This window comes from Garra rufa, chromosome 16 (assembly GCF_049309525.1).
Source record: "Garra rufa chromosome 16, GarRuf1.0, whole genome shotgun sequence".
Taxonomy (NCBI): domain Eukaryota; kingdom Metazoa; phylum Chordata; class Actinopteri; order Cypriniformes; family Cyprinidae; genus Garra; species Garra rufa.
In genome coordinates this window covers 30,465,639-30,490,646 of record NC_133376.1, presented here as the reverse complement: position 1 = coordinate 30,490,646, position 25,008 = coordinate 30,465,639, and the positions used below count along the sequence as shown (strand labels likewise).

The 25,008-nt window shown below is 34.9% G+C and overlaps 1 protein-coding gene across 1 annotated transcript; it reads left to right on the top strand.

Annotated features, from left to right (window-relative positions):
• The first annotated feature begins 1,802 nt into the window (after positions 1-1,802).
• On the top strand, positions 1,803-21,277 carry clint1a (clathrin interactor 1a). Its single transcript, XM_073820726.1, has 12 exons — positions 1,803-1,992; positions 8,881-8,985; positions 9,110-9,206; positions 9,293-9,401; positions 9,514-9,678; positions 11,672-11,855; positions 12,083-12,299; positions 12,516-12,600; positions 13,482-13,559; positions 15,063-15,352; positions 17,445-17,625; positions 19,565-21,277. The coding sequence occupies exons 1-12, from the start codon at positions 1,952-1,954 to the stop codon at positions 19,912-19,914; spliced, it is 1,902 nt and encodes a 633-aa protein (XP_073676827.1). The 5' UTR covers positions 1,803-1,951; the 3' UTR covers positions 19,915-21,277.
• The last annotated feature ends 3,731 nt before the right edge of the window (positions 21,278-25,008 follow it).

Below are 25,008 nucleotides of genomic sequence, written 5' to 3'. Positions count from 1 at the left end.
AAAATGTAATTTATTCCTGTGATGAAAGCAAAATTTTCAGCATCATTACTCATCAGTGTCACACAATCCTTCAGAAATTATTCTAGTATTCTTACGTAATATTATTCTTATTATTATTATCATTAATTTAAACAGTTGAGTAATTTTTTTCAGGATTCTTTGATGAATAGACAGATCCAAAGATCAGCATTTATCTGAAATAAAAAGCTTTTGTAACATTATACACTATACCATTCAAAAGCTTGGAGTCAGCATTTTTTTATTTAACAAGGATGCTTTAAATTGATCAAAAGTTATGATAAAGACATTTACTTAGTTACAAATAATTTCTGTTTCAGATAAATGCTGTTCTTTTGAACTTTCTATTCATTAAAAAAACCTGAAAAAAATTCTACTCAGCTGTTTTCAACTTAATATAGAATATTAGAATGATTTCTGAAAGACCATGTGACTGGAGTAATGATGTTAAAAATTCAGCTTTGAAATCACAGGAATAAACTACATTTTAAAATATATTCAAATGGAAAGCAGTTCTGTTAAACAGTAAAAAAAACATTTCACAATATTAATGCGTTTGCTTTATTTTGGATCAAATAAATGCGGTCTTGGTGAGCAGAAGAGACATCGTTAAAAAACATTAACATCTTACTGTTCAAAAACTTTTGAATGTTACTTTATAATATTTTAGATATTTTTACATTAATATTTATGGTAATTTTTGAAAATTATTGTTTGTTAAATATGATTTGTATGTTTATTGTTATATATAGTCAATTTCTGTATAAGGTACATACCATAAATTATTCGCTCAAAAAAGCCTTACAACATCCCACTGTTATTACCTATCATCAGAACAAATATACAGCTTTGGGACAGTGATTATAAGATGAAGTTGCAATGAATATGTAAAATTATCAAACTATATGTAATCCTGGACCACAAAACCAGTCTTAAGTAGCACGGGCATTTGTAGCAATAGCCAAAAATACACTGTGTGGGTCAAAATGATAGATTTTTCTTTTATGCCAAAAATCATTATGATATTAAGTGAAGATCATGTTCCATGAAGATATTCTGCAAATTTCCTACCGTAAATATATAAAAACTTAAGTTTTTAATAAGTAATCTGTATTGCTAAGAACTTCATTTGGAAAGGCGATTTTCTCAATATTTAGATTTTTTTTGCACCGTCAGATTCCAGATTTTCAAATAGTTGCATCTCGACCAAATATTGTTCTATCCTAACAAACCATACATCAATGGAAAGCTTATTCATTCATTATTATTAAAATAAGTGACCCTTATGACTTGGTTTTGTGGCCCATATTATGTTGATAAAAACGTTTTGATGGATAAATCACTGTTAATTAAACAACATGTTATAGGCTTTTTAGCAAAATTGAGTGAAAATGAAGTAAAATAGATTTATTTAATACATGTAAAACACAGGGACAGCTTGCTTGTTTAATTCTATCTCTTTAAAATTACATTTAAATTGTAATTGTAGGTCTACTTGGTAAGTCAATTCATGTTTGAAAACTGAAACTAAATAAATTAGAATCTCGATTTAATTATAAATATATGTATAGTTTATTTATTGATTCAATCGTTCTTTCATTCATTCATTCCCACTATCATTTTAAATAAACAAACAAATAGAATTCTCATTCACTAACCACTTCTGAGAGGTTATGCTAATGTGGCTTATTATGTCATATCCTCATCAAGGATGTAGTGTTCTGCTGAAGCAGCCTACGAAATTTCCGTAAGTGACAGCGCATTTCCGTAGTAACCTGTGTGGCCTACGCTCTCCTCCTCCACCGCTGCCTGAAGCGGCGTAACTTTAGAGTTCATGCTTAGGCTTTCGTGACAGTTCGACTGGCACGACCAGCGGATTTCAAGGGCTGGAACACCTGTTTTCGCGACCGAAAGCCCCAACAACACAGCCAAGATGTTGAATATGTGGAAAGTGAGAGAGCTGGTTGATAAAGCGTGAGTATTGTGAATGTTTTCGAAAGTATTTCGGTGTCCTCTCTCATACCTGTTGAAAATGAGACACGTACGCACTCATTGACGTCACATCGCACTCTCGAGACAGGAGCTAGCACTGTAGCTAACTACAGCTTTGTTGTCCCTTAAAAGTAACATTTCGCCAGTGTTTTTAGCTGTTTTAGTTTTCGAGTCGGTTACGATACATAATCAGACGTTTTCACTTGGTGGAGTGACTTAATTTTGTTTACGAGACGAACGAAATCCTCAAACTTCCTTACTATGAACTCAGTGGCTAATTTTATGACAGTTGCTAAACTTGTGCTGGCTGTCAAAACACGGAGCTTGTGTTTAAAAGTATTTAGCACGCCAAGCTAACGTGTTGATTGTTAGCCTTTCCGAGTGAGAAAATAGTTTAAAAATAAAGTATGAGCACGTGTTTTACTTGGCACTGTAGTGGCAGCAACTTTTTCATGTTTGACAGCTATTGTCAGGCAGTATTCAAGCTAATCAGCTAGCCTGAAATGAATAACAACTCATTGTACATGTTTGTACGATGTCAATTGCTGATTAATTGGCAAAGTGTTTCTACTTTCTGGTTGTAATCATGAAACCAAGGCTTTACGTGTGAAGATGGTTACGTAGCTTCTGTAATGGAGAGTTTGGGTTTCATGGAAACTGCTGCTGTTCGACTGAAACTTGTGTTTTAACCCTTTGCAGGGCAGGAACATTATACCCCAGTAATTTTTTTGTTATATTCTAGCACAGATCAAAATATTGTAATATTATAATAATATTTAAATGTGACCCTGGACCACAAAACTAGTAAAGGGTAAATTTTTCGAAACTGAGATTTATACATTATATGAAAGCTGAATAAATAAGCTTTCCACTGATGTATGGTTAGGATAGGACAATATTTGGCTGAGATACAACTGTTTGAAAATCTGGAATCTGAGGGTGCAAAAAAGTCCTTAGCAAAGCATATTACTAATCAAAAATTAAGTTTTGAAATATTTATGGAAGGAAATGTACAAAATATCTTAATGGAACATGATCTTCACTTAATATCCTAATGATTTTTGGCATAAAATATCATTTTGATAAACATTCAGTCATTTGCCTTTTGCTCTTACAGTGATTTAGCCCAGTATAGCATGCTGTAATGTTTGCATACATAATGATTCAAGGGTGATTCTAAGTTTTTATACAAAGTCTCTTGACGTATGTATTTGCTGGGATTCCCTTTTAATATTTTTATTAGAAATTGGGCCCACTCACTATCTCAGAAACCATTTAAGGGTTAAAACTGTGCTGCCTGCCTTGCACACTGTAAACTACTGTCTTCATGAATAGTTTACAAGGTTGTTCAGTGGGAAAATACAGCAATTCAGAATGATGTTTTACTTTAGAAGTGCCAAGGTCAAGAACCAATCAAAACTCCCTCTTAAAATAAACTGCTGGTCATAGTCATAGACTACACTTCTGCTTTCAACTTTTTATTTTTAATTTTTTTTTTTTGTAGCTGTTCACATCTTATTAAACACAGAAACTTAGTGATAATGACTTTGTCTTCAAAAATGATGACATACAGTGTAGTGATAGTGATCATTAAAGAGGTAATTGTAGAATTAGTGTAGAAAGAGGTTATTGTAGAGTTTGTTTTATTCATTGTTACCTTGCCCTTTTCTGACAGTACGGAAAAGCAATTACTGAAAGCTTTAATTCACAAATATGAGATTGCTCAAACCTTTGGGTGTTGCCTAATGAGTGGGTATGTCCCTGTTACTGTTTCATTTACACACTTTTTTTTTCAGATGTGAAACTATATGTGATAATATAAAGTATCTGAGACTATAGTGTATGCTATTAGATGTTAAAGGGTCTAGCCATGTATAGAGGGGCCATTCTACAGAATTGGTCCAAATATTGTATTGTCAGGAAGTTTGGAATATTTGTCCTCTTCCCAGCTTTGTCACTACCGAAACATACAAATAATTTAATTAGAAGGGTTATGTTTACCTGTTAAGATTTTGCTTACATCTAGATTGTAAATATATTTTTTGCTATTTTATTAAAGGTGCCATAGAATGGAAAACTGAATTTACCTTGGCATAGTTAAATAATAACAGTTAAGTACATGGACATGACATACCATGAGTCTCAAACACCATCGTTTCCTCCTTCTTATATAAATCTAGTATTTGCAAAAGACCACCGAAAAATAGGTCAATTCCAACATAACAGACTGTTACGCAACATCCCCGAGATTGTTAATAGTTACGCCTCCAGCATTTGCATCGCCCAATCATCGGTAACGTCAGCACATCAGTTAAACAAGGCAAGCCACTGAAGGGACATGGTTAGCTTAATGCTATCGCTAGCCTGTTACATTGCAATACATAGGATTTCACTTACCACATAAACAGAGAGATGACTGCACTGATGATGGTGAATGATGGAGAAATAACTGGCTTGATGATGGCGAATGATTTACAGATCCCGAGAATCACTGAGGAGCAGCTCAACTTGTGTGGTAGGAAGCACTCCCTCTGCATTGTAACTTTACACAGAGCACATGCAGTCACAGTAATCACACTAAAATATCCGCGATTCAAAAAGGCAGATTCAACAAACCGCATATTAAAAGCGGCTAGAGCTCCTAATTAAAAATATATTTTTATCCATGTGCCAGCTATTGAGCTCTGTGAAACAGCCAATCAGAGCAGAGCTCATTAATATTCATGAAGCTTCCAAATAACAGAGCATTTCATTCTAGGGGCAAATCCTAGGTTGTAAATGGACCTGTAAAACCATTTCTGGAGATTTTTTGCCCTTTCCTATGCCATATACCTTCTATGTAGATATCAGAGAACAATTTAAAATATTCTCTCAATGCATTCTATGGCACCTTTAACATTTTTTTCAGAGGTAAATCAATAACAATTAAAGTTTTAACAAAATATTTCAAGTGTAATTTGAGAGATTTGTTGTATTTTGAATTCAATTTTTCTTTGTAAAAGAAAAAGTTGATCATAATGTTTTCAAAGTTAAGAATTCATTAGTTTGAATATACATTGAACCAAAAACTATCATAACGTCTTAGTTGATAATTCAGTATACTTTTATTTTTGACAAAACATCCCATGTTTCAGTAGTGACAGCAAATTTTTTGGTAGTGACAGTAATGCTTTGGTAGCGACCACATATTAAATACTAAAAAAAAAAAATGGCATAACTGTACTAGAATATTTCCTTCAAATATGAGGATTATGTGTTCCTTTTTGTCACTACTGAAACAATGATGACATGTTTTGGTCGTGACTGGTTTCAGTGGTGGAAATTCTATGGGATAACACCCAAAAAACAAAGATATCACTACCGAAACTACACCAAATGTTTTGTTATTACTCTTTCGGTAGTGACGATTATAGATTCTTTTGAACCTAGCTCAAAGATGCTATAGAATAACTGTTATAGATGTTATAGAATAACTCCCAAAAAAGTGTGCTTAATTACAGAAAAAAATGTGTTCGGTAGTGACGTTCCTTAAAGTTACACACATATTTTTAACTTTTGAACACATTTACCTCAAAACTCTACTCACATCTTGTAGCTATAAGAGAGAGGGACACAGGATTATTTCCTGATCATAAATCGGTTTAGTTAAAATCTCGGCCAATAAACTAAAACATACACTGTTTCGGTAGTGGCATTAAAAATGCAGGACACATTTTTTTAAATGTTTAAAAGTTTCATAATTTACAAAGAAAAAATATACTTTTTGAACTTCACTTTTTAGAAGAATCAAAAAGATACTTTTAAAAACAACAATGGAAAAAATATTTAAAAATTAATTTAGTATCATTTTTATAAGTTGAAATTTAGGGGTTTGGGTTCGGGACAGCCACCTCCCAATTGCAAGTACTTAATAAATTATGATTTTATATATATTAAGCTTACTAATGTTTTAATTATTACTGTTGGTTTCAATAAATAATAGAAGGATCTTAAAGATCTAAGATTTGAATACTTAAATGCTTTTAAATGTGCTTTTGGTTGTGGGACAGCAGTTTGCACCAATTCTGTAGAATTACCCAGAGACTACTAAAAATCTCTGGAGAAATAATCAGTACCATCTATTCTAGTCAGCCATTACTTATCATGATCTGTGAAAAAAAAAAAGTAATTTCCTGTTTTTTGCAAAGCAAGTTTGAAAACAATGTGTTGAAGAAATTTAGCTTATTACCTCCACAATCAGTCTGCCATCTCCAACAGTATGACCTTTTACAGACTACTTGCCAAGTGTAGCCATGGGTGGACTGATGAAGTGTGGGGAATTTAGCTTCATGCTGGTAAAGCAATGAGGCTGTTCCTAAAGGGTGTGAAAGTCCTGCGATGCCACAGGAAGGTTTTGGTATTGTAGTATTTACTGTAGTTGATGGTATTATCACTCAGTCACAGGTATCACGTAACTGTGGAAAAAAAATCAGCAGGGCCTTAAATAAAAATCAAAGCAGCCCGCATTGTCCTGAAGCTGTGAAACCAGTTAAAGCGGTTGACTTGAAGTGTTGGAAGCACTTTTGTTTATCCCAGATTACTCAGAAAAGGAAATGATTGCACACTGCAAGCATAAGCAAACGGATGTCCTGACCTCTTTTATCACCTCAAGCAATACCATAGTTTTGTGTCTGTTAGTTTGGTGGGTTTTGTACATCTTTTTGGTTTTTATGATTCTGTCATTGTCTATAAGTGATTAAGTCTTAAATATGAAAACAAGGATGTAGGACTTCTATTTTTAATTTACTTCTTATGATTTATTTTTACTAATTTCAGCTCATGTTTCAAGACAATACCCAAGTATTTTTGTTCTAGTAAGCTGTAAACTGAGACTCTAGACATTTTCTAAAGCAAACGGCCAAGAAGTGTTTTTTTAGAAGTGGGAAAGACTCCATAGGGTGCTTTTATTTGATCCTCCCTCTATTCTCTGTTAATCTGTCCTACACTCCACCCATATACTGAGATCTCGTGTGTCTTGTATAACCACTCTTTATGTCACTCTGGTTGTGTCCCTCTAGTGCCAAACTGGTTTCACATAATAAGAGCTTTTGGCCCTGCTTCGCTGCTTATCTCCGTCCGGTATTCAAATGAAGGTGGGGTCTGGGATTTATGACCGTTTTAGTCATTAATTGAATGACTGTTCTAACTTTTTTTTTTTTTTTTTAATAGGGAATAAAAATGGAGATTTCACTGACACCAGTGATGAAACCTTAGGTTTTTTTTAAAATGGTTTAATGCTTTATATATAGTTTGAATAGGAAGTGATTTTCAAGGTGTTTATAATCACTGTTAATAAATAACCCACATTGCATAGTCAGATTCTGTTCTCTTCTCTCATCATTTACCCACCTTTATGATATTCAAAACATATGATTTTCCGCCTTGAAACACCAAAGGAGATGGTTTGCATAATGTCTGTTCCTGCGTGTTGTGCGACCAATCGTGATGCACAAGGTTTAAATGAGCACAAGTGTGATTGAGACTTTGTATGACCATATCTAGTTTCATTTGGCTTTACCAGTACGATTTGGTATACAGCACATTTGTCATCTGGATTACATTTTTGGTAGTTATTATGCTTTTTGGTCTTTTGGAGCTTAACAGCCTCTGCTTACCGTATGCTTTTGTTGTATGGAAAAGCGCAGGATCACTGTAAAAAATAATGTGCAAAATTTGGGGCCTATAACAGACAACTTTGTACCTTTGTACCCCATAAGGTGTATATTAGTTCCTTAGAGTAGTTTTATGCTCATGGTGCTATGATGCAACTATAAACATTTTAGGGCTAAATATGGTATAAAAATAACCCTTTAAGAATATGTTTTTTGCATCTCATTTAGTTTAGTTTACAAATGGTCTTACTTTCAGTTTCAGGCAAACTTTATATCAACATACACGACCATTCAAAAGTCTGGGATCTGTAAGATTTGTAATTTTTTGTAAGTTTCTCATGCTCATCAAGGCTGCATTTATTTGATTTATTTGATCAAAAATGCAGAAAAAATATTGTGAAAAATGATTTCAATGTAAAACAACTTATTTCTATGTGAATATATTTTAAAATGTAATTTATTCCTGTTATGCATTTCCAGCATCATTACTTTAGTATTCAATGTCACATGACCCTTCAGAAATCATTCTAATATGCTGAATTATCAATGTTAAAAATATTTTTTAATAAATAAAAAGGGAAAAAGAATAGAATTTATTTAAAATAAAAACTTAAAAAGTTCCAAAAATATTTAAGCAGCACAGCTGTTTCGAACATTAATAATAAAAGTAATAAATCAGCATATTAGATTTATTTCTGAAGGATCATGTGGCACTGAAGACTGGAGTAATTGCTGATAAAAATTCAGCTTTGCATCCCAGGAATAAATTGTATTATAAAATGTATTAAAATAGAAAAACACTATTTTAGACTGCAATAATATTTCACAATATTACTTTTTTTCTGCATTTTTAAACAAGTAAATGCAGCCTTGATGTCATATCATTGTCATTATCCTATAATTAAATATAATTTACATCTTGTTTATGAAAGGATTAAACTGATTGGTAATTTGAGCACCGTTTTACATTACCTATACCTATCATCCCATGTACCACAGAGGATTTACTACTGTCTGTTTTGTCTCTCAATTCAATTCATTTTACAGCTAAATTAAATGAATTTTGTTTTTATTAGGCTTTCTTCCACTTTATATTTTTGTGTATTTAGTCTTTGCTGAAGGGCTCTTTTCCCTGCTGATATGTTTTTATCATATAATCAGTCTAAATAAAGGATGTTTGACTTTACTAAAGGGATGTGTTTTAATCTCATTCTTACAGAACCAATGTAGTGATGAACTACACAGAAACTGAGTCTAAAGTTCGAGAAGCCACCAACGACGACCCATGGGGACCATCTGGACAGTTAATGGGCGAGATTGCCAGGCAAGTTTGATTCGTCTTTTCGTCCTCTGTACCTTATCTTATGTCTGTATTTGTCAAGTCACATTTACTTCCAATATGGAGAGTCTCCTAAAATAAGCTTTCTTTATTTTCCGTTTCATCTCAGGGCTACGTTCATGTACGAGCAGTTTCCAGAGGTAATGAACATGCTGTGGACTAGAATGCTGAAAGACAACAAGAAAAACTGGAGAAGAGTTTACAAGGTATGCTTCACCGATGACAGTATAGGACTGAAATAGTCTTGTTTTAGTGTAATCTATCATGAACTTGACTGTCCTCTCTACTTTAGTCTTTACTGCTGCTGGCATACCTGATCAGAAATGGATCTGAACGGGTTGTCACTAGTTCAAGAGAGCACCTGTATGACTTGCGTTCAATTGAGAGCTATCATCATGTGGGTGAGTAAACCACACAAAAGCAAAAGCTTATATAATTATTCATCTGTTATGTACACTGTTTGATGTCTCTCAGATACTGGTCGGTGATAGATGAATGGGCTTTGCGTTTCAGATGAGAATGGCAAGGACCAGGGTGTCAATGTGCGTCAAAAGGTGAAGGAGCTGATAGAGTTGGTTCAGGATGATGACAGATTGAGAGAGGAGAGAAAGAAGGCCAAGAAAAACAGGGACAAGTATATAGGCGTGTCCTCTGACAGTATGTCAGGCTTCAGATACTGTAAGTCCCTAACTTTCTCACTTGCACACATAGACACACACACTGTCATATTTATCAAGGTTTGCAAAGTTTTTTTTACATCACACAGAAAACACATTTATCATAAGGAATATATCTAATCGGGACTCTCTGAAAACAAGGAGGTCCTCTGTCTCCTCTCCTCTGTTGTTGTTGTCCCTGGAGGGTTTGCTTTGCCAGATGAGTGAACTGTACTGTAGATTTATTTTGATACCCAGCATAGCTGCTTTTTCACATGACAGCATAAATTATGTTTTGAATGTCCTTGATTGGAAAGGAAATTGGGAAGGTAGTGCATTATTTGTAATGGCTGTTTCTAATTTAACTTGTATCATGTTTAGTTTGACAGTCGTTTAGCTCTAAAGTTTAAGAAACTTGATATATATGTTTTTTATTGTGTTTTTGAGATGGTGGCTTGCAAATGTATTCAGTACTGTAACCACAGTCCAATCACAGTTCTTAGTTATGGAATATACACGAGAGGAAGCATCATAGCCTTATTTCACTTCTCTTTGCATTGACATCAAATTAGTGGGTAAATCTCACCCTGGGTCATATTTCACCCCACCCCCCCAAAAAAAGAAATTATATTTTGCATAAAAACATTAAGCCTCTTTCTAGTACCAGTTCTTGAATTATTTTCACGACAATTAAGCACACTATTATGAAAAGTATAATCAACAAAAAAGAAACTGGTATATTAATTAAATTTAGTGTTTATTATTACTTTATGGTAATATTTATTGTACTGCCTTTAATTTATGCTAATTAAGTAATTAAATTCTAATGAGAATAACCATTAGGAATAATGAAAATTACAAACAGTTTTAGAAGTAAAACATCCAAATGCTTGACAGGAATTAAAATTGGGTCTCAAATGTTTCTTGAAAATATATCCATGTGCTACATTTTCTTTATGCAAAACCAGTCAAAAGTTTTTGAACAGTAAGATTTGTAATGTTTTTTAAAGAAGTCTCTTCTCCTCACCAAGTGCATCTTTTTGATCTAAAATACAGCAAAAGCAGTAATATTGTGAAATATTTGTACTATTTAAAATAACTGCTTTCTATTTGGCAAAGAAATTATAGAAATTAATACTTTTAATTTAGCAAGAATGTGATGATAAAACACTTACAATGTTACAAAAGATTTCTATTTAAGATAAATGCTGTTTTTCTGAACTTTCTATTCATCAAAGAAACCTTAAAAAATTCTACTCAGCTGTTTTCAACAGCAATAATAATTTTGCAAATCAGAATATTAGAATGATTTCTGAAGGATTATGTGACTGGGAGAATGACGCTATAAATTCATCTTTGAAATCACAGGAATAAATTACATTTTAAAATATATTCAAATAGACTAGAGTTATTTAAAACAAAAATATTTCAAAATGTTACTGTTTTTGCTGTACTTTGGATCAAATAAATGCAGGCTTGGTGTGCAGAAGACACTAAACATTAAAAATCTTACTGTTCAAAAACTTTTGACAGGTAGTGTATATATTTTTTTATATATATCACCCTATTATTCCTTATATTCCCATATTTAAGTTCTAAATAAGGTTTGACTGTATTCACCTTCACCTTTTAATGCGAAAATAAGCTGTTTTCTGGTAATGTGAATTTCGGTTCATAAGCCGCTGTAGGGAAATAACAGAAGAATAGAAGAATAACAAAGGGCAGAAACTGTAAAACTGTTTGCACTACAAACCATTGTGTTCATAATTAAGATAATACAATAAAATAATATGGTAAGACACATCAGTTTGCAATATCAAGCAGCAAAACGAGTTTTGTACAGCTAAAAATTGCTGGATGCGAATGAGACTGTAAGCCAGACATATCATATTTACAGCTCTTAGGGGAAAAATAAGGTGGTGGATAATATATATATATATATATATATATATATATATATATATATATATATATATATCATAACACATTTCCTGTGCTGTTTATGTATTTTGCAGCGGAGGACAAGTTTGATTTTAGAGAGTCAAAATCAAAATGGGATGAAGACTGGGACAAAAGCAAGGGGGCTTTCCCTTTCAGTGAGAAACTGGGAGAGATCAGCGATAAGATCGGAAGCACCATTGACGACACCATCAACATGTTCCGCAAAAAAGACCGGGACGATTCGCCTGACAGATTCAGGTCAGGACCCCCAGGCCATCTTACTTTCCCCTCTCAGATCACCTGGAAACTACTATTCTGCCACGTCGTCTTAGTTTTTTTTTTTTTTTAAACACAGATAGCATGTTATAACTTATTATATGAACAAATTGTTGACAGTTGTGTCATGGACTGATTGCTTTTTATTCTCAAAGCAAATGTTTTGTTAGTGATCTTGCACAAGCTTATGGTTTGTCTTCACTGTATAGTGAAGGAGATGAGGAACGTCGGAGAGAACGAAACGGGCAGTCGGGGAAATCAGAATTTAAAGATGATGAAGAGACAGTGACAACCAAAAGCCTCCAGATTGTCCAGGCCACAGAGACCACTCGTAAGAGAGGAGGCGTTCCCTCCAAAACGATAGACCTGGGAGCAGCTGCGCATTACACTGGCGATAAACTCTCCACCAGCACAAACACAAGCCAGGTAGATGAGAGAAACTCTAGCTACGAACACTAGTCTTTTCCTGTTTAATTAAACCTCTCTAGCATTTTGGACATATCGATAATGCAACTTTAAGGAGAGATTTGTTAGTAAATAGTGTGAAATGAAACTTGTATTCAAAATAACATAGACTCCACACTGACATCTGGTGGTAGCTGTTAAGAGTGTTTTCATTTTGTCCATTCTTTGTTGCCATAGGCCACACCAGCAGTGAGCCAGCCCAGTTCTGGTCTGGTGGACTTGTTTTCAGCAGATCCTGCACCTGCTCAACCAGCTTCCCAAGGTAAAAGTAGTAGCATGCATCCTCTTAGTTAAGAATATCATGGTGGATCTACAGTTTTGGCAGAGGAAAATGGAATCAAATCAAAAGTTACTCAGACAACTTCAACATTTCTCACATTACCACAGTTTATTTGCTATAGTTTAGAAAATGGTAAAAAAAATATGACAAGAACTCAGAATTAAACTGTGTCGGAACAAATTCATCTTAATAATGTCAGATAACTTTGATAGAAAGGTATGTAATGGCTTGCAATCAACCAAAAATTCAGACAACTGTTAGTATGACAATATTTACACAACTATCAATACTTTGTTGACCAATTACTAACCAATGCTTCATTTTGTAAAGTATGTGGTGTAAAATATCAAGTTAGCAATTAAAGAAATAACACATGAGCAAAACATGGTCAGGTCAAAGTGTCTGAATAATTTTTGGTCCCAGATTTTTATCAGTTTTACTGGTAGTCCACTGTATGAAGAATTTTTGGGAGGGAGGTGTGCACAGTGAAGTTCAGCATATGTGCTCTCCTGCGCTCCTGCTGCCTGCTGAAGCATTTAGTCACCGGGGCCAGATGTCAAAGCGGTCCCTGGTGAGTGTGTAGTGCTGAGCAGATGCGTAGATCCCTCTACTCACTGTCCTGCTCCCTCCTCCACCAGCCCAAACAGCTGCATCTGTCCTCCTCCACATAACTCCAGCCACAGGCTGCTGGAATGTAACGTGACCGGAGTGTGTGTTGTTGTGTGTGTGTGCCCCCTACAGACTCCAACAGATGTTTCTTATTTCTGTGTTCTCCATTTTTGTCTTTTCCTTCGGACAATTAGTCGGGATTGATATGTTTCACAAATCTAGAATGTCATAATTTAATCTCTCTTTCGTTCTAGTTTCAGGCTCTGACCTGATTGGAGGTTTTGCTGATTTCTCTTCTTCTGCAGCTGCAGCCAGTCTTCCATCATCAGCTGGTATGTTTATGTAACCTCCTAACACACCATGAGGTCAAAAATACACCATGAAACTCCTGATTATTTTTACAACATATTCTTCTGTTCAAAAGTTTTTAAAATAAATTTTTACTTTAATTTAGCAAAGACACATTAAGTTTATCGAAAGTGGCTGTAAAGACTTTGCTGTAAAAACTGGTTTTATTGATCAAAGAAACCTGAAAAATACATCACGGTTTCCACAAAATTATCAAGCAGCACAACTGTCTTTTTAGCACCAAATCAGTATATTAGAATGATTTCTGAAGGATCATGTGACAATGAAGACTGGAGTAATGATGCTGAAAATTCAGCTTTGCAGGAATAAATTACATTTTAAAATACATTTAAACAGAAAACAGTTATTTTTAAATAAGTTAAATAAGTCTTTTAAATAAGTAATAATACTTTACAATATTAGACTTCTTTCAAAAACTTTTAAAACATCTTACCTACCCCAAACTTTTGAATGATAGTGAGTTTTCAAAACTGATTAGTAAGAGTGTTTTCTAAATGACTCATCAGTTAAATGATTTTAGAAAAACCTATATAATTAGGCGGCTTTTTGGGTTCATATGACTCCAATCAGATGAGTTTCTCAGGGCAGTTAGGACTTGTGAAAAAATGTGATGTCTAGATGAGAGGGTTTTACTATGCAATCTGTAACAGTTAGAACCGCATGTTTTAGTACAATATCTGAAGCACTACCGCTCATAATATCAGAACTAGTAACCTGAAAATCTAGATACATTTGTTGAAGTTAGTAATCAATTAGTTGACAATTACTACTCTGTTATTATCCCAACTGTAACTTATGTTTTAAAGATATGCAACTCCAAGATAAAAACAAGTCTTGCTTGCTTTTGCCAAAAGTCTCTGTATTTTTTTTTTTTCTAATTAAACTCACATGTTAAAATAAAAGCCTTAAGGGAGTGCAACTTGAAAGACACAAAGTGGTGATATGTGTGTGTTTTTATATGGTTATTTAAATATAGTTCTGGGAATATAACAGAAGGCTGTTTGTTTTTTCTGCTGGACCGGAGTTTGCCATCCTCAGCTGGCTGTTTATGAAATACTCCAAGCAGAAAGCTCTTAAACAGTGAGAGGAGGGGGCAGCCATATGGTGGGCTGCTGTGCTAAAAGCTAATGAGCACAGACACATTTCAGCTCTTGTTGGGTGTGACACGTCACCCTCTGCATTTCTGGGACTGAGCTGAAGTGACGGAGAGTCTGAGATTCTTTTTGATGTTCATGCATCTTCAGTGCCCTGATAGTTTCCTTGCATTTCTCTAGATTTTTGTATTGCTCATTTGCATGCAAATGCACATCCTCTGCTAGATGATAAAGCCTGACATGAAGCAAGATTGTGGAATTTGTGTAGTAAAAGCACAACTATGCCTTTTGATCAAAAGCTTCGTAACTGCTCTCTATAATGTTTGTGCTTCTCTGTGTACCATTTCATCACAAGCTTTTGTCTTTCCTCAGCCCCAGTGTCTAGTGGGAATGGAGACTTTGGTGATTGGAACGCTTTTCCTAAAGCCCAGCCAGCCGCCCCTGCAGCTCTACCGGTTAATCCTGCAGGAATAGACCTTTTCTCAGGTCTGCAGGCGGCCCCTGCTCCTGCTCCTGCTCCTGTCCCTGCATCCACAGCACCCTCATCCGACCTCTTTGACCTAATGGGCTCCTCTCAGACCGCTAACTTCAGCGCCTCCCAAAGCATGAACTTCTCTATGACCACCTCTCAGACCATTGGCATGTCAGCGTCCAAATCACAGGTGCCTGCTGCCTTTGAGAATTTTCTCTATTTTCTCTATATATTTGTGACCCTGGACCACAAAACCAGTCTTAAGTAGCACAGGTATATTTGTAGCAATAGCAAAATATGGGTGAAAATTATCTATTTTTATTTTATGCCAAAAATCATTAGGATATTAGAGGATATTAGATATTAGATCATGTCCCATGAAGATATTTTGTAAACTTTCTACCGTAAATATATCAAAACTTACTTTTTGATTAGTAATATGCATTGCTAAGAACTTCATTTGCAAAACCTTGAAGGCGATTTTCTCAATATCTTGATTTTTTTTTTTTTTTTTTTTGGTTGCACCCTCAGATTCCAGATATTCAAATAGTTGTATCTCGGCCAAATAGTGTCCTATCCTAACAAACCAAACATCAATGAAAATATTATTATTATTTATCCAGGGTCACATTTCTCTATTTCTCTTACTATATATTTCAGAGCCCTGTTCTCTTTCCATTTTGATTTCCTATTAAAATGTATTTATTTTTTTTAAAGCCAGTGACTCTCAGTTTACATTATCAAAACTATGACTTGCTACTTGCTATTGCTGTTGGCTTGCAGGTATGTTCAGGTATAATGGTATGTTCTCATCCTCAGATAATTTTGATTCTTTTTCTGAGGAAAAAAAATATACACTACCATTCCTTTTTAAAAGAAATTAATAGTTAATAATTGAATTAATTTATGTTGCAGGTGTGCATTACATTGATCAAAAGTCACAGTAAACATTTATAATATAAAAAAAAATCTGTTTCAAATAAAAATAAAATTAACATTTTATCAAAGAATCCTGAAAAATGGCTTTCCACAAAAATACTAAGCATAACAGCTGTTTCAAACATTGATATTAATAAATGTTTCTTAAGCAGCAAATCAGCATATTAGAATGATTTCTGAAGGATAGTGTGACACTGGCGTAATGATGCTGAAAATTTAGCTTTGTCATCATAGAAATAAATTACATTTTAAAATGTATTAAATAGAAAAGAGTTATTTACTATAAAATGTTTTTTTTTCTTAAACAAATGCAGCCTTGGTGAACATAAGAGACATAAGAGTACAAAAACAGCAGCAATTACAAACAAATAAGACCCACAAAAATGACAAAAGCCGCAAAACGTTTGATTATGAAAATATTTGCTGTTGCATATACCTAGTTTGAGCCTAACTTGCAAACAAGTGCCTTTGCATTTCATTAGGTATTGCACATATGATCGACTTTTGTGCATGGCCGTCCCTCGACATTATGTTTACAGCACAATAAAGAATAAAGATGAAACCAAGTGATGTAGAATTGCACATAGATAATGTGGTTTTCATTCAGATCCCCCATCTGTGGAGTACTTAATGCAGCTCTTCTAAGTGGAACTGCACACTAAACACTATTTACGCAAGAAAAGACAATTCTGGCCGAGGTTCAGAGCCAGTGGTTTAGAGAGCAGGCAACATGAAAGCGAAATGAGCGAGGGTTAACACGCAGCATCGGCACAATTTTCCACCCACCCCCTCCTCATTACCCATCAACCCCGGTCCCCTTGGGACGCCCATCACAGAGAATGGCAGAATGAGGAGGAACAAGTTTAAGTCAGAAAACCATTAAATTGAAACAAAAGCCTTGCACAAAGATAATATTTGCATGCTAAAAGCCTGACCTACTTTAAAATGGCAAGTTTTGTTTGGCTAAAGAAAAAAGCAGCCCCCCGATGGTATAATTAGAGGGACTCGAGATGCATTTTCACATGCTGAAATAATTTTAAGAGAAGACAATGCCTCTCAACCAACATTTCTGTCTTGTTTAACTCAAGAGTCTTGATAACCCTGAAAGACCACAGCATAATGTTCTGGAGTTTTAATACTGTCTTTCATCTTCTCTGACTTGTGTCATTCTGCCAATGGCAAACATTCATGGTCATCTGAGAATTTTAATTATCATGCTTGAACTGCTGCAGAGCAGTATCATCTTAACATAATCAGAGAAAACATTGTTTTTGATCATATGCATACTATCATACAGTATATGGTTTGTTCTAAAACTGATTTGATTTCCTTTGTCTTTGCAGCCACTTCAGTCTATGGGGGGCCCACTGATGCCCCAGCAACCGATGGCCCAGAAGCCTAATCCCAAAGCCCCTCTGCCTTCCACCTGGTCCAACACTAATGTAGACATAAGCCTGGACTACCTTGGCCCTGGCATGCATCCACCCAAACCTTCTCAGCCCACACTCAACATGATGCAGCAAGGTAAGCATAGATACTGATATAAGGGGCTTTGACACTGCGTACTTATAGGAACTAACCAGCATGGTGGTTTCTAGAGAATCAATTTCTCCCTCAGGCCGCTTTCCTGCTTGCATCCCCACTGGCAGCAGGAACTCAGAAGTGGCCAACAGCAACGTCATGGCATTTACAAATGTCAACAACCGCTTTGTTGTGTCGTGAGTTTTGTGATAACGGGGATGGAATATAAACACAATTTACGCAATTGAAAGAGCGTGAACATATGACTAAATCTCTTTAAAGAGGCTGAGAATAGATGCTGTTATCGCTGTTTTCTGTGTTCATGGAGTAAATATTTTGACTCTGCTTTTTAAAAATGCCGGGTAGCCGGTGTTTCGTATGCATTTGGCCAATCAGTGTACACTTACATCTCTGGTTGTTCCTATAGAACTGTTTTAGATCCTACTCTGAATTAGGAGCAAATTTTGTTTCCCCAAATGGAGTTCCTAGAACTAAAACCTAGTTCCTGCAGTGCGAACATGCCAAAACGTGGGTAGTTCCAACAATAGTTCTAGGAACTATGAAAAAGTAATTTTGGTGAGAAAGATTGAACCTGAAGTTCAAAAAATAAAATGAGCTCAAAGAATTCAAATAAGTCTATATGAGGAATGGAGAAAATTAGTAACTAGCTAAACTAACAAATAAAAAATAGATTTGACACATGAAAATATAAATGCAGAGGTATAAAATAACATAAATGTAATAGTAAATGAAAACTAGATTCGAAAAGAAAACCTGACAGATTGTTCTTATTACAGTTTGTGAATACTGTTTCAAAGGATGCTATGTAGAAATAGCTATAATCTTTGTTTTTGAAATTTGACTAAAATCAAGATTATTACTGTTGGAGTTTTAAACCTTTTTACAGCATTTTCATATGATTTCTATTTTAATATTTTTAAAACAGTTACACTATTGTTCAAAAGTTTGGGGTCAGTAAGTTTTTTTTTTTTTTTTTTGAAAGACATTGAATACTTTCATTGAGCATAGAAGCAGTGACAGTAAAGCCATTTTATAGTCACCATTATTAAGCTATAATCTTTGTTTATGAAATTTGACTAAAATGAAAATGATTACTATTAGAGTTTAGATATTGTCCTTTTTTTAAAATAAGTATTAATTTAAAAAACAGTTACACTACTGTTCAGAAGCTTGGGGTCAGTATTTTATTTTTATTTTTTGAAAGAAATTAATTCCTTTTTTAGCAGTCATTAAAGGCATTTATAATCACAATTTCCAAAAAAAAGCAGCATATCTTTTAACAAAGCTGTAACAAAACAGTTTTTGACATTGATGATAATAAGAATAAAAAAAGATATTTTTAAAGATGTGTAATGGAATAATATATAAAACCAAACCAACATTTCAACATTTCTCACATTATCACAGTTTATTTGCTATAGTTTAGAAAATAGTAATAAAATGAATGTGACAAGAACTCAGAGTTAAACTGTGTCAGAACAAGTTCATCCTAATAATGTCAGATAACTTTGATAGAAAGGTATGTCATGGATTACAATCAACCAAAAATTCAGACAACTGTTAGGATGAGTTATTTACACAACTATCTATACTTTGCTGACCAGTTACCAATGGTAATGCTTGTCTGTGGTGTAAAGAAATTTGAACAAACAACAAACGAATTTTTATCAATTTTACTGGTAGTCCATCGTATGAAGAATTTTGGGGTATAATATATCAGTTTACTTTATTTTGCTATCCTCACTTACATAAATGAACAGTAATCAACAATATCGAAAATTATATCTGGTATCTGAGTAATTTTTGGTTTAACTGTGTATATATATATAGTATTAACAGTATTAAAACTATGACAAATTTAATCAGTTTGATATTTTATACAACTAAAAGATTCAAAAACTTTCTGTTTATCTTGCAATAGGAGGTCAGTCTCCTGTGAATATGATGACTCAGGGCTTTGCTGGAATAAACCTGGGCATGCAGGCTGCTCCTACAATGGTCAGACCACCCACCAACACCATGATGGGAGGAATGAACATGGGCATGCAGCCTGGCATGACAGGTAGCTCCATGCCCATGCCAACCATGGGAGGGATGCCAGTCAATCAGGGCATGATGGGAATGAATATGAACATGGGCATGTCTACGGCCCAGATGGGAATGCCAGGTAACATGGGCATGGGTACGGGAATGCCGGGCATGGGCATGAACCCTGCCATGGGACAGCCTAAACAAGATGCCTTTGCAGATTTTGCCAACTTTGGGAAATGAACTGCAGAGTATTAGGTGAACAGTCCTTCTCTAGATGTGACCATGAAGAAGCTATGAAGAGCTAGAAGACAAAGACTACTTGAAAAGATGATGTCAAATAAAGCCACGCAGGAAATGTTTGTAACTGGATGATTATATTATTTTCAATGTTCTTCTGATCAGCTGTACCAAGGAGCCCTATCGAGGGTGGCTGGTTTGTGCTCAGAATCATTTCAGTCATTGCACACGCAAGTCCCACGTCTCCATTGCATCGGGATATCGCTTTAAGGAGTGTGATGATCGCGAATGACTCCGGTTGACTTCTTAACTTCTTAATTTAACCCAGGAAGTATTGGGTTCCTAATGCTGTAGAAAAATCCTAATGATCAATTCTGCCCTTTCCTCCACTCCGCCTTAAGATGATAACCTGTAAATATTTCCACACGCAGACAATAAGTTATTGAGTTGCAAGATTAATGAATTATGATGGTGAGGATTTTTGTATGGAGTAAAGTTTGTGATCACTTGCCATTTTTGTATTTGATTTTTAGTCAAATATCCATTTTCTGAAGAGAAATGAAGTACTCAAACATAATTCCAAATCAAATTCCACCTTTGTGGCCTTAAATAGTAAAAGTGTACTTTTTCAATGAAAACCTGATCTACTTTGCATCTTTATGAAAATGCAAAATCTGTCCTTAAAACACATGGTGCCTATCAATCTCTTGCCTTTTTTCTAAAAAAAAAAAAAACTAAAACTCTTAGGACAATATGAAAAGTACAGTATTTATTAAAGGTACTGTTAAATATGATATATATACAGTGGAGTACATGTGCACATTTATGTTTTTGCATGGTTAACTTATAAGGAAGAGTTTGGGTGACTAAGAGGATTTTATATATAATTGAACCTGATATGGTTCATATTTTTATGCAGTTCTGCTTATGCTAAGAGTAAGTCGAGGCTGTGTGTTTGTAAAACCTGGTAGCGAAGACTTGGATGCTGTATCCAGAGGACCATCAGTGTATTGTCAAAACCATTCGTTTCTGTCCAGTGTCTGCTGAAGCTAACCAAGCCCCTCTCTTCCATTCTGAGGCTTTTTACAAGCAAAATGACCAAATTCTTCCTTCTTTCTTTTTTTTTTTCTTTCTGAAGGGTTGGTTTAGGTTTATATAGTCAGGTCTGTTGGGTTCGGTAGGATCTCAACTATTGAGTGGTTAGGGGTTGGGGAGTGTTACAGGAAACACTATATGTTTATGCAAATCTACAGCAAGCAACAAAAAGCAAAATCTTCCACTGAGAATGTTTAATGTTTTTGGTTTCATACAATGACTTGATTGTACTTATGATCTTTTATGAATGACAATAAATATTTGATTTCCATTTTCATTGTGAAGCGTGTTGTTTTTATCTGCTCTAATCAATCTCATGTCTTAAAAATAGTCTGTTTTTAGAGCCCTCTAAGGACCTGACTCCAAACGTTAACTTTGCATGCATTAATAGGATGAAAGCAGTACAGCCACATGTCCCATTTTTCACTGGATCCTTTGCCAGTGAACTTTTTAATTGGCGTAAAATTAATAAGTCATTTTTGAGAAACTGAGATGAATAAAGGAAAAGGAAACTGGCCATAGTTCTAGTGTCTATTTTGTATCTTTTTATTTTATTTTATGTGACCCTGGACCACAAAACCAGTCTTAAGTAGCACGGGTATATTTGTAGAAATAGCCAAAAATACATTGTATGGGTCAAAATGATTGATTTTTCTTTTATGCCAAAAATCATTGGGATATTCAGTAAAGATTATGTTCCATGTTTTATTTCCTGCCATAAATATATCACAACTTAATTTTTTATTAGGAATATGCATTACTAAGAACTTCATTTGGACAACTGTAAAGGTGATTTTCTCAGTATTCAGATTTTTTTGCACCCTCGAAATCCAGATTTTTAAATAGTTGTATCTCGGCCAAATATTGTCCTATTCTAACAAACCATACATTAGTGGAAAGCTTATTTATTCACCTTGATGTAAAAATCTCAATTTTAAAAAAATGACACTTTTGTTGCTGGAAAAACTAACTCTTTACAAGTTCAGGATTCGTTGTTTGATTAATTCTTTACTAGGTTACAGTAGGTCAGTTTTGAAGATGAATACTAGAGAAATTTGACCAGCAATTACTGTTTAAACCATAAATCTGTAACCATGACAGAACATACAACAATGATGAAGTACTGTATCCACTTTATTCTTCAATGCAGAAGTAAGCCTATGGGCGAAACTTCTGCTTCCTTAGCTGCTATATGAAAACAACAAGAATAACAACATGCAACAAACGGTAAAACTGTTTGCATTACAAACCTGTGTGTTTATATTTAAAATAATACATTAAAATAAAATGGTAGGGCACACCAATATGCAATATCAAGCAGCAAAACAAGCTGTTTTGCACAGCAAAAAATAGCTGGAGGACAGGGTTGCCAGGTTTTCACAACAAAACTCGCCCAATTGCTACTCAAAACTGGCGTTTCGAGGGGGATCCCCCATAAAAATCGTTACGCAAGGTAAATGCACGTTTTTTTGGCGGGGGTTTACCTGGTAAAATTCGCATTTAAAGGGGATAAATATCACATTTTGGAGTCGCTTCAACCTGCGGACATGAAAAACAATCTGCGGCAACAATATTAGTTCACTTCCAGAACAATAATTTACAGATAATTTACTCACCCTCTTGTCATCTGAGATGTTAATGTCTTTCTTCAGTCATAAAGAAATTGTGTTTTTTGAGGAAAACATTTCAGGAATTTTCTCCATATAGTGGACTTCTATGGTGCCCGCGGGGTTGAACTTCCAAAATCCAGTTTAATTGCAACTTCAATGGGCTCTAAACAATCCCAGCCGAGGAAGAATGGTCTTATCTAGCAAAACGATTGGTTATTTTTTGTAAAAAATTACAGTTTATATACTTTTTAACCTTAAATGCTTGTCTTGTCTAGCTCTGCGATGCATACTCTGTGCACTCCGGTTCAAGACAGTCAGGGTATGTCAAAAAACTCCCATGTCATTTTCTCCTCCAACTTCAAAATTGTCCTACATCGCTGTTTTACCTTTTTTGTAAAGGACGTATAGACCTTCTTTGCACATTCACTTTGTAAACATTGAGTCAGTACTTCTGCAGAGATGTAGATTTTGAAGTTGGAGGAGAAAATGAGATGGGAGTTTTTCAACATTCCCTAACTGTATTGAACCGGAGCTAGACAAGACCAGCATTTGAGGTTAAAAAGTATATAAATTTCAATATTTTTTTAGAAAATTTAGAAAGCATTTTGGTAGTTCAAACTCGCGGGCACCATAGAAGTCCACTATATGGAGAAAATTCTTGAAATGTTTTTTAAAAAAACAATTTCCTTATGACTGAAGAAAGAAAGATATGAACATCTTGGATGACAAAGGGTGAGTAAATTATCTGCAAATTTTTGTCCTGGAAGTGAACTAATCCCTTAAAGCAACACCAAAGAGGTTTTTTTACCTTAAAATAATGTTTCCGAACTCGTGTCAGTGGTTCATCAACTCATAACAGGGTGAAACGGCACTTCAGCATTCGCTTTGCGACCCTCTATCGGCCATAACAGCGCTATGTAAGTTTGGGTCGTCGGGCAGCGGTTTTGTAGTTCAAATGAGACTACAAATGCGACTTGCTTTACGGAAAAAAAAATAGCAAACAATGTCATTATTATGTTTTATTTCGTTTTCATACTTTCATAAAGTCATGCAACATATTCTACCTTGTCACTGGACATCGTTATTTCCAAAGCCGGTCCTGGATAGACTCCAAACAAATAACATGCATGTGACGCAACGGTAGGCTAAATTATTTACGACAGCGGTAATAGACAGTTCTGCTTCCAACCTGTAGAGGGAGCGAAGTTCTTTGGTGTTGCTTTAAAGTAGCCCAATTCCACGGGAAAACAGTGGACTTGGCAACACTACTGGACAAGGATGAGACCAGAAGCCAGATTTATATAATTTACCCTGTGCCCATGCCCTCTCTTAAAAATAAGGTGGATATGGACATTCGAATGAGTAAATCACATGGAAGACACTTCTCTGAAGAGAAAGTGTTTTTATATAAATTTTCTTTGTGAGGGGAGTAATGTGTATGTGGCTAATATATGCAGTAAAAGATAACACTCGAACATGTCAAGACAAAAAGCCTTGAGTGCTACATGCAATTTACAGCCTCAAAAAGCTCAATTAACCCATTTAAACAGTTTTTTTTTAATCCATGGAGACCCAACTGCATTTTTTTGCACGGAAAAAGGTAAATGTCTAATAGAAAATTTAGTTTGACATGAAAATAAGATTGTGTATTGGCGGGCCGTTTTAGTCGGGTTGACAGTGAATGAAATGCTACTTTCCCCTTGATCATTTATAAAATATAAATGTGCAATGTTTAATGCTTACAGTTTATCAGTGTCTTACTTCCCCCTAGTGGTCGTTTAAAGCACACACAAACAGCAGGCTGAGTATTGTGACCTTAAAGGGATCACTTACCCAAAATGAAAATTCTGTCATTGCTTACTCACCCTCATGTTGTTCCAAACCTGTAAGACCTTCATTCATCTTCAGAACACAAAGTAAGATATTATTGATGAAATCCTTGAGCTCTCTGACCCTCCATAGACAGCAAGGGTCCCAGCACACTTATGGTGCAGAAAGGTACCAAGAACATCTCCAAAATAGTCCATGTGACATCAGTGGTTAACCATAATTTTATGAAGCTACGAAATACTTTTTGTGCACAAAAAACTAAAATAACATTATTCAACAATTCTTCTCTGTGTCACCCTAGTGCCATTGGAGAGTACCAAGACGCATGGGTGTGCTTTGATCTGCACGTAAACAATGCAGCAATGTTACTGGGCCTTGAATGTGATAGGACCCTATCTTGGTCAGAAAGCTCTCGGATTTCATCAAAAATCTTAATTTGTGTTCTGAAGACGAATTAATGTCTTATGGATTTGGAACAACATGAGGGTCAGTAATTAATAACAGAATTTTCATTTCTGGGTGAACCAACCCTTTTAAATCATAAACACAAAGACCAACCAAA

Bases quoted from the DNA above. Each gene is read 5' to 3' on its own strand.
- clint1a (XM_073820726.1), top strand. From the start codon at position 1,952: ATGTTGAATATGTGGAAAGTGAGAGAGCTGGTTGATAAAGC. The intron at 12,601-13,481 runs GTAAAAGTAGTA...CTTTCGTTCTAG, and splicing joins TGCTCAACCAGCTTCCCAAG to TTTCAGGCTCTGACCTGATT. The intron at 15,353-17,444 runs GTGCCTGCTGCC...TTGTCTTTGCAG, and splicing joins TGTCAGCGTCCAAATCACAG to CCACTTCAGTCTATGGGGGG.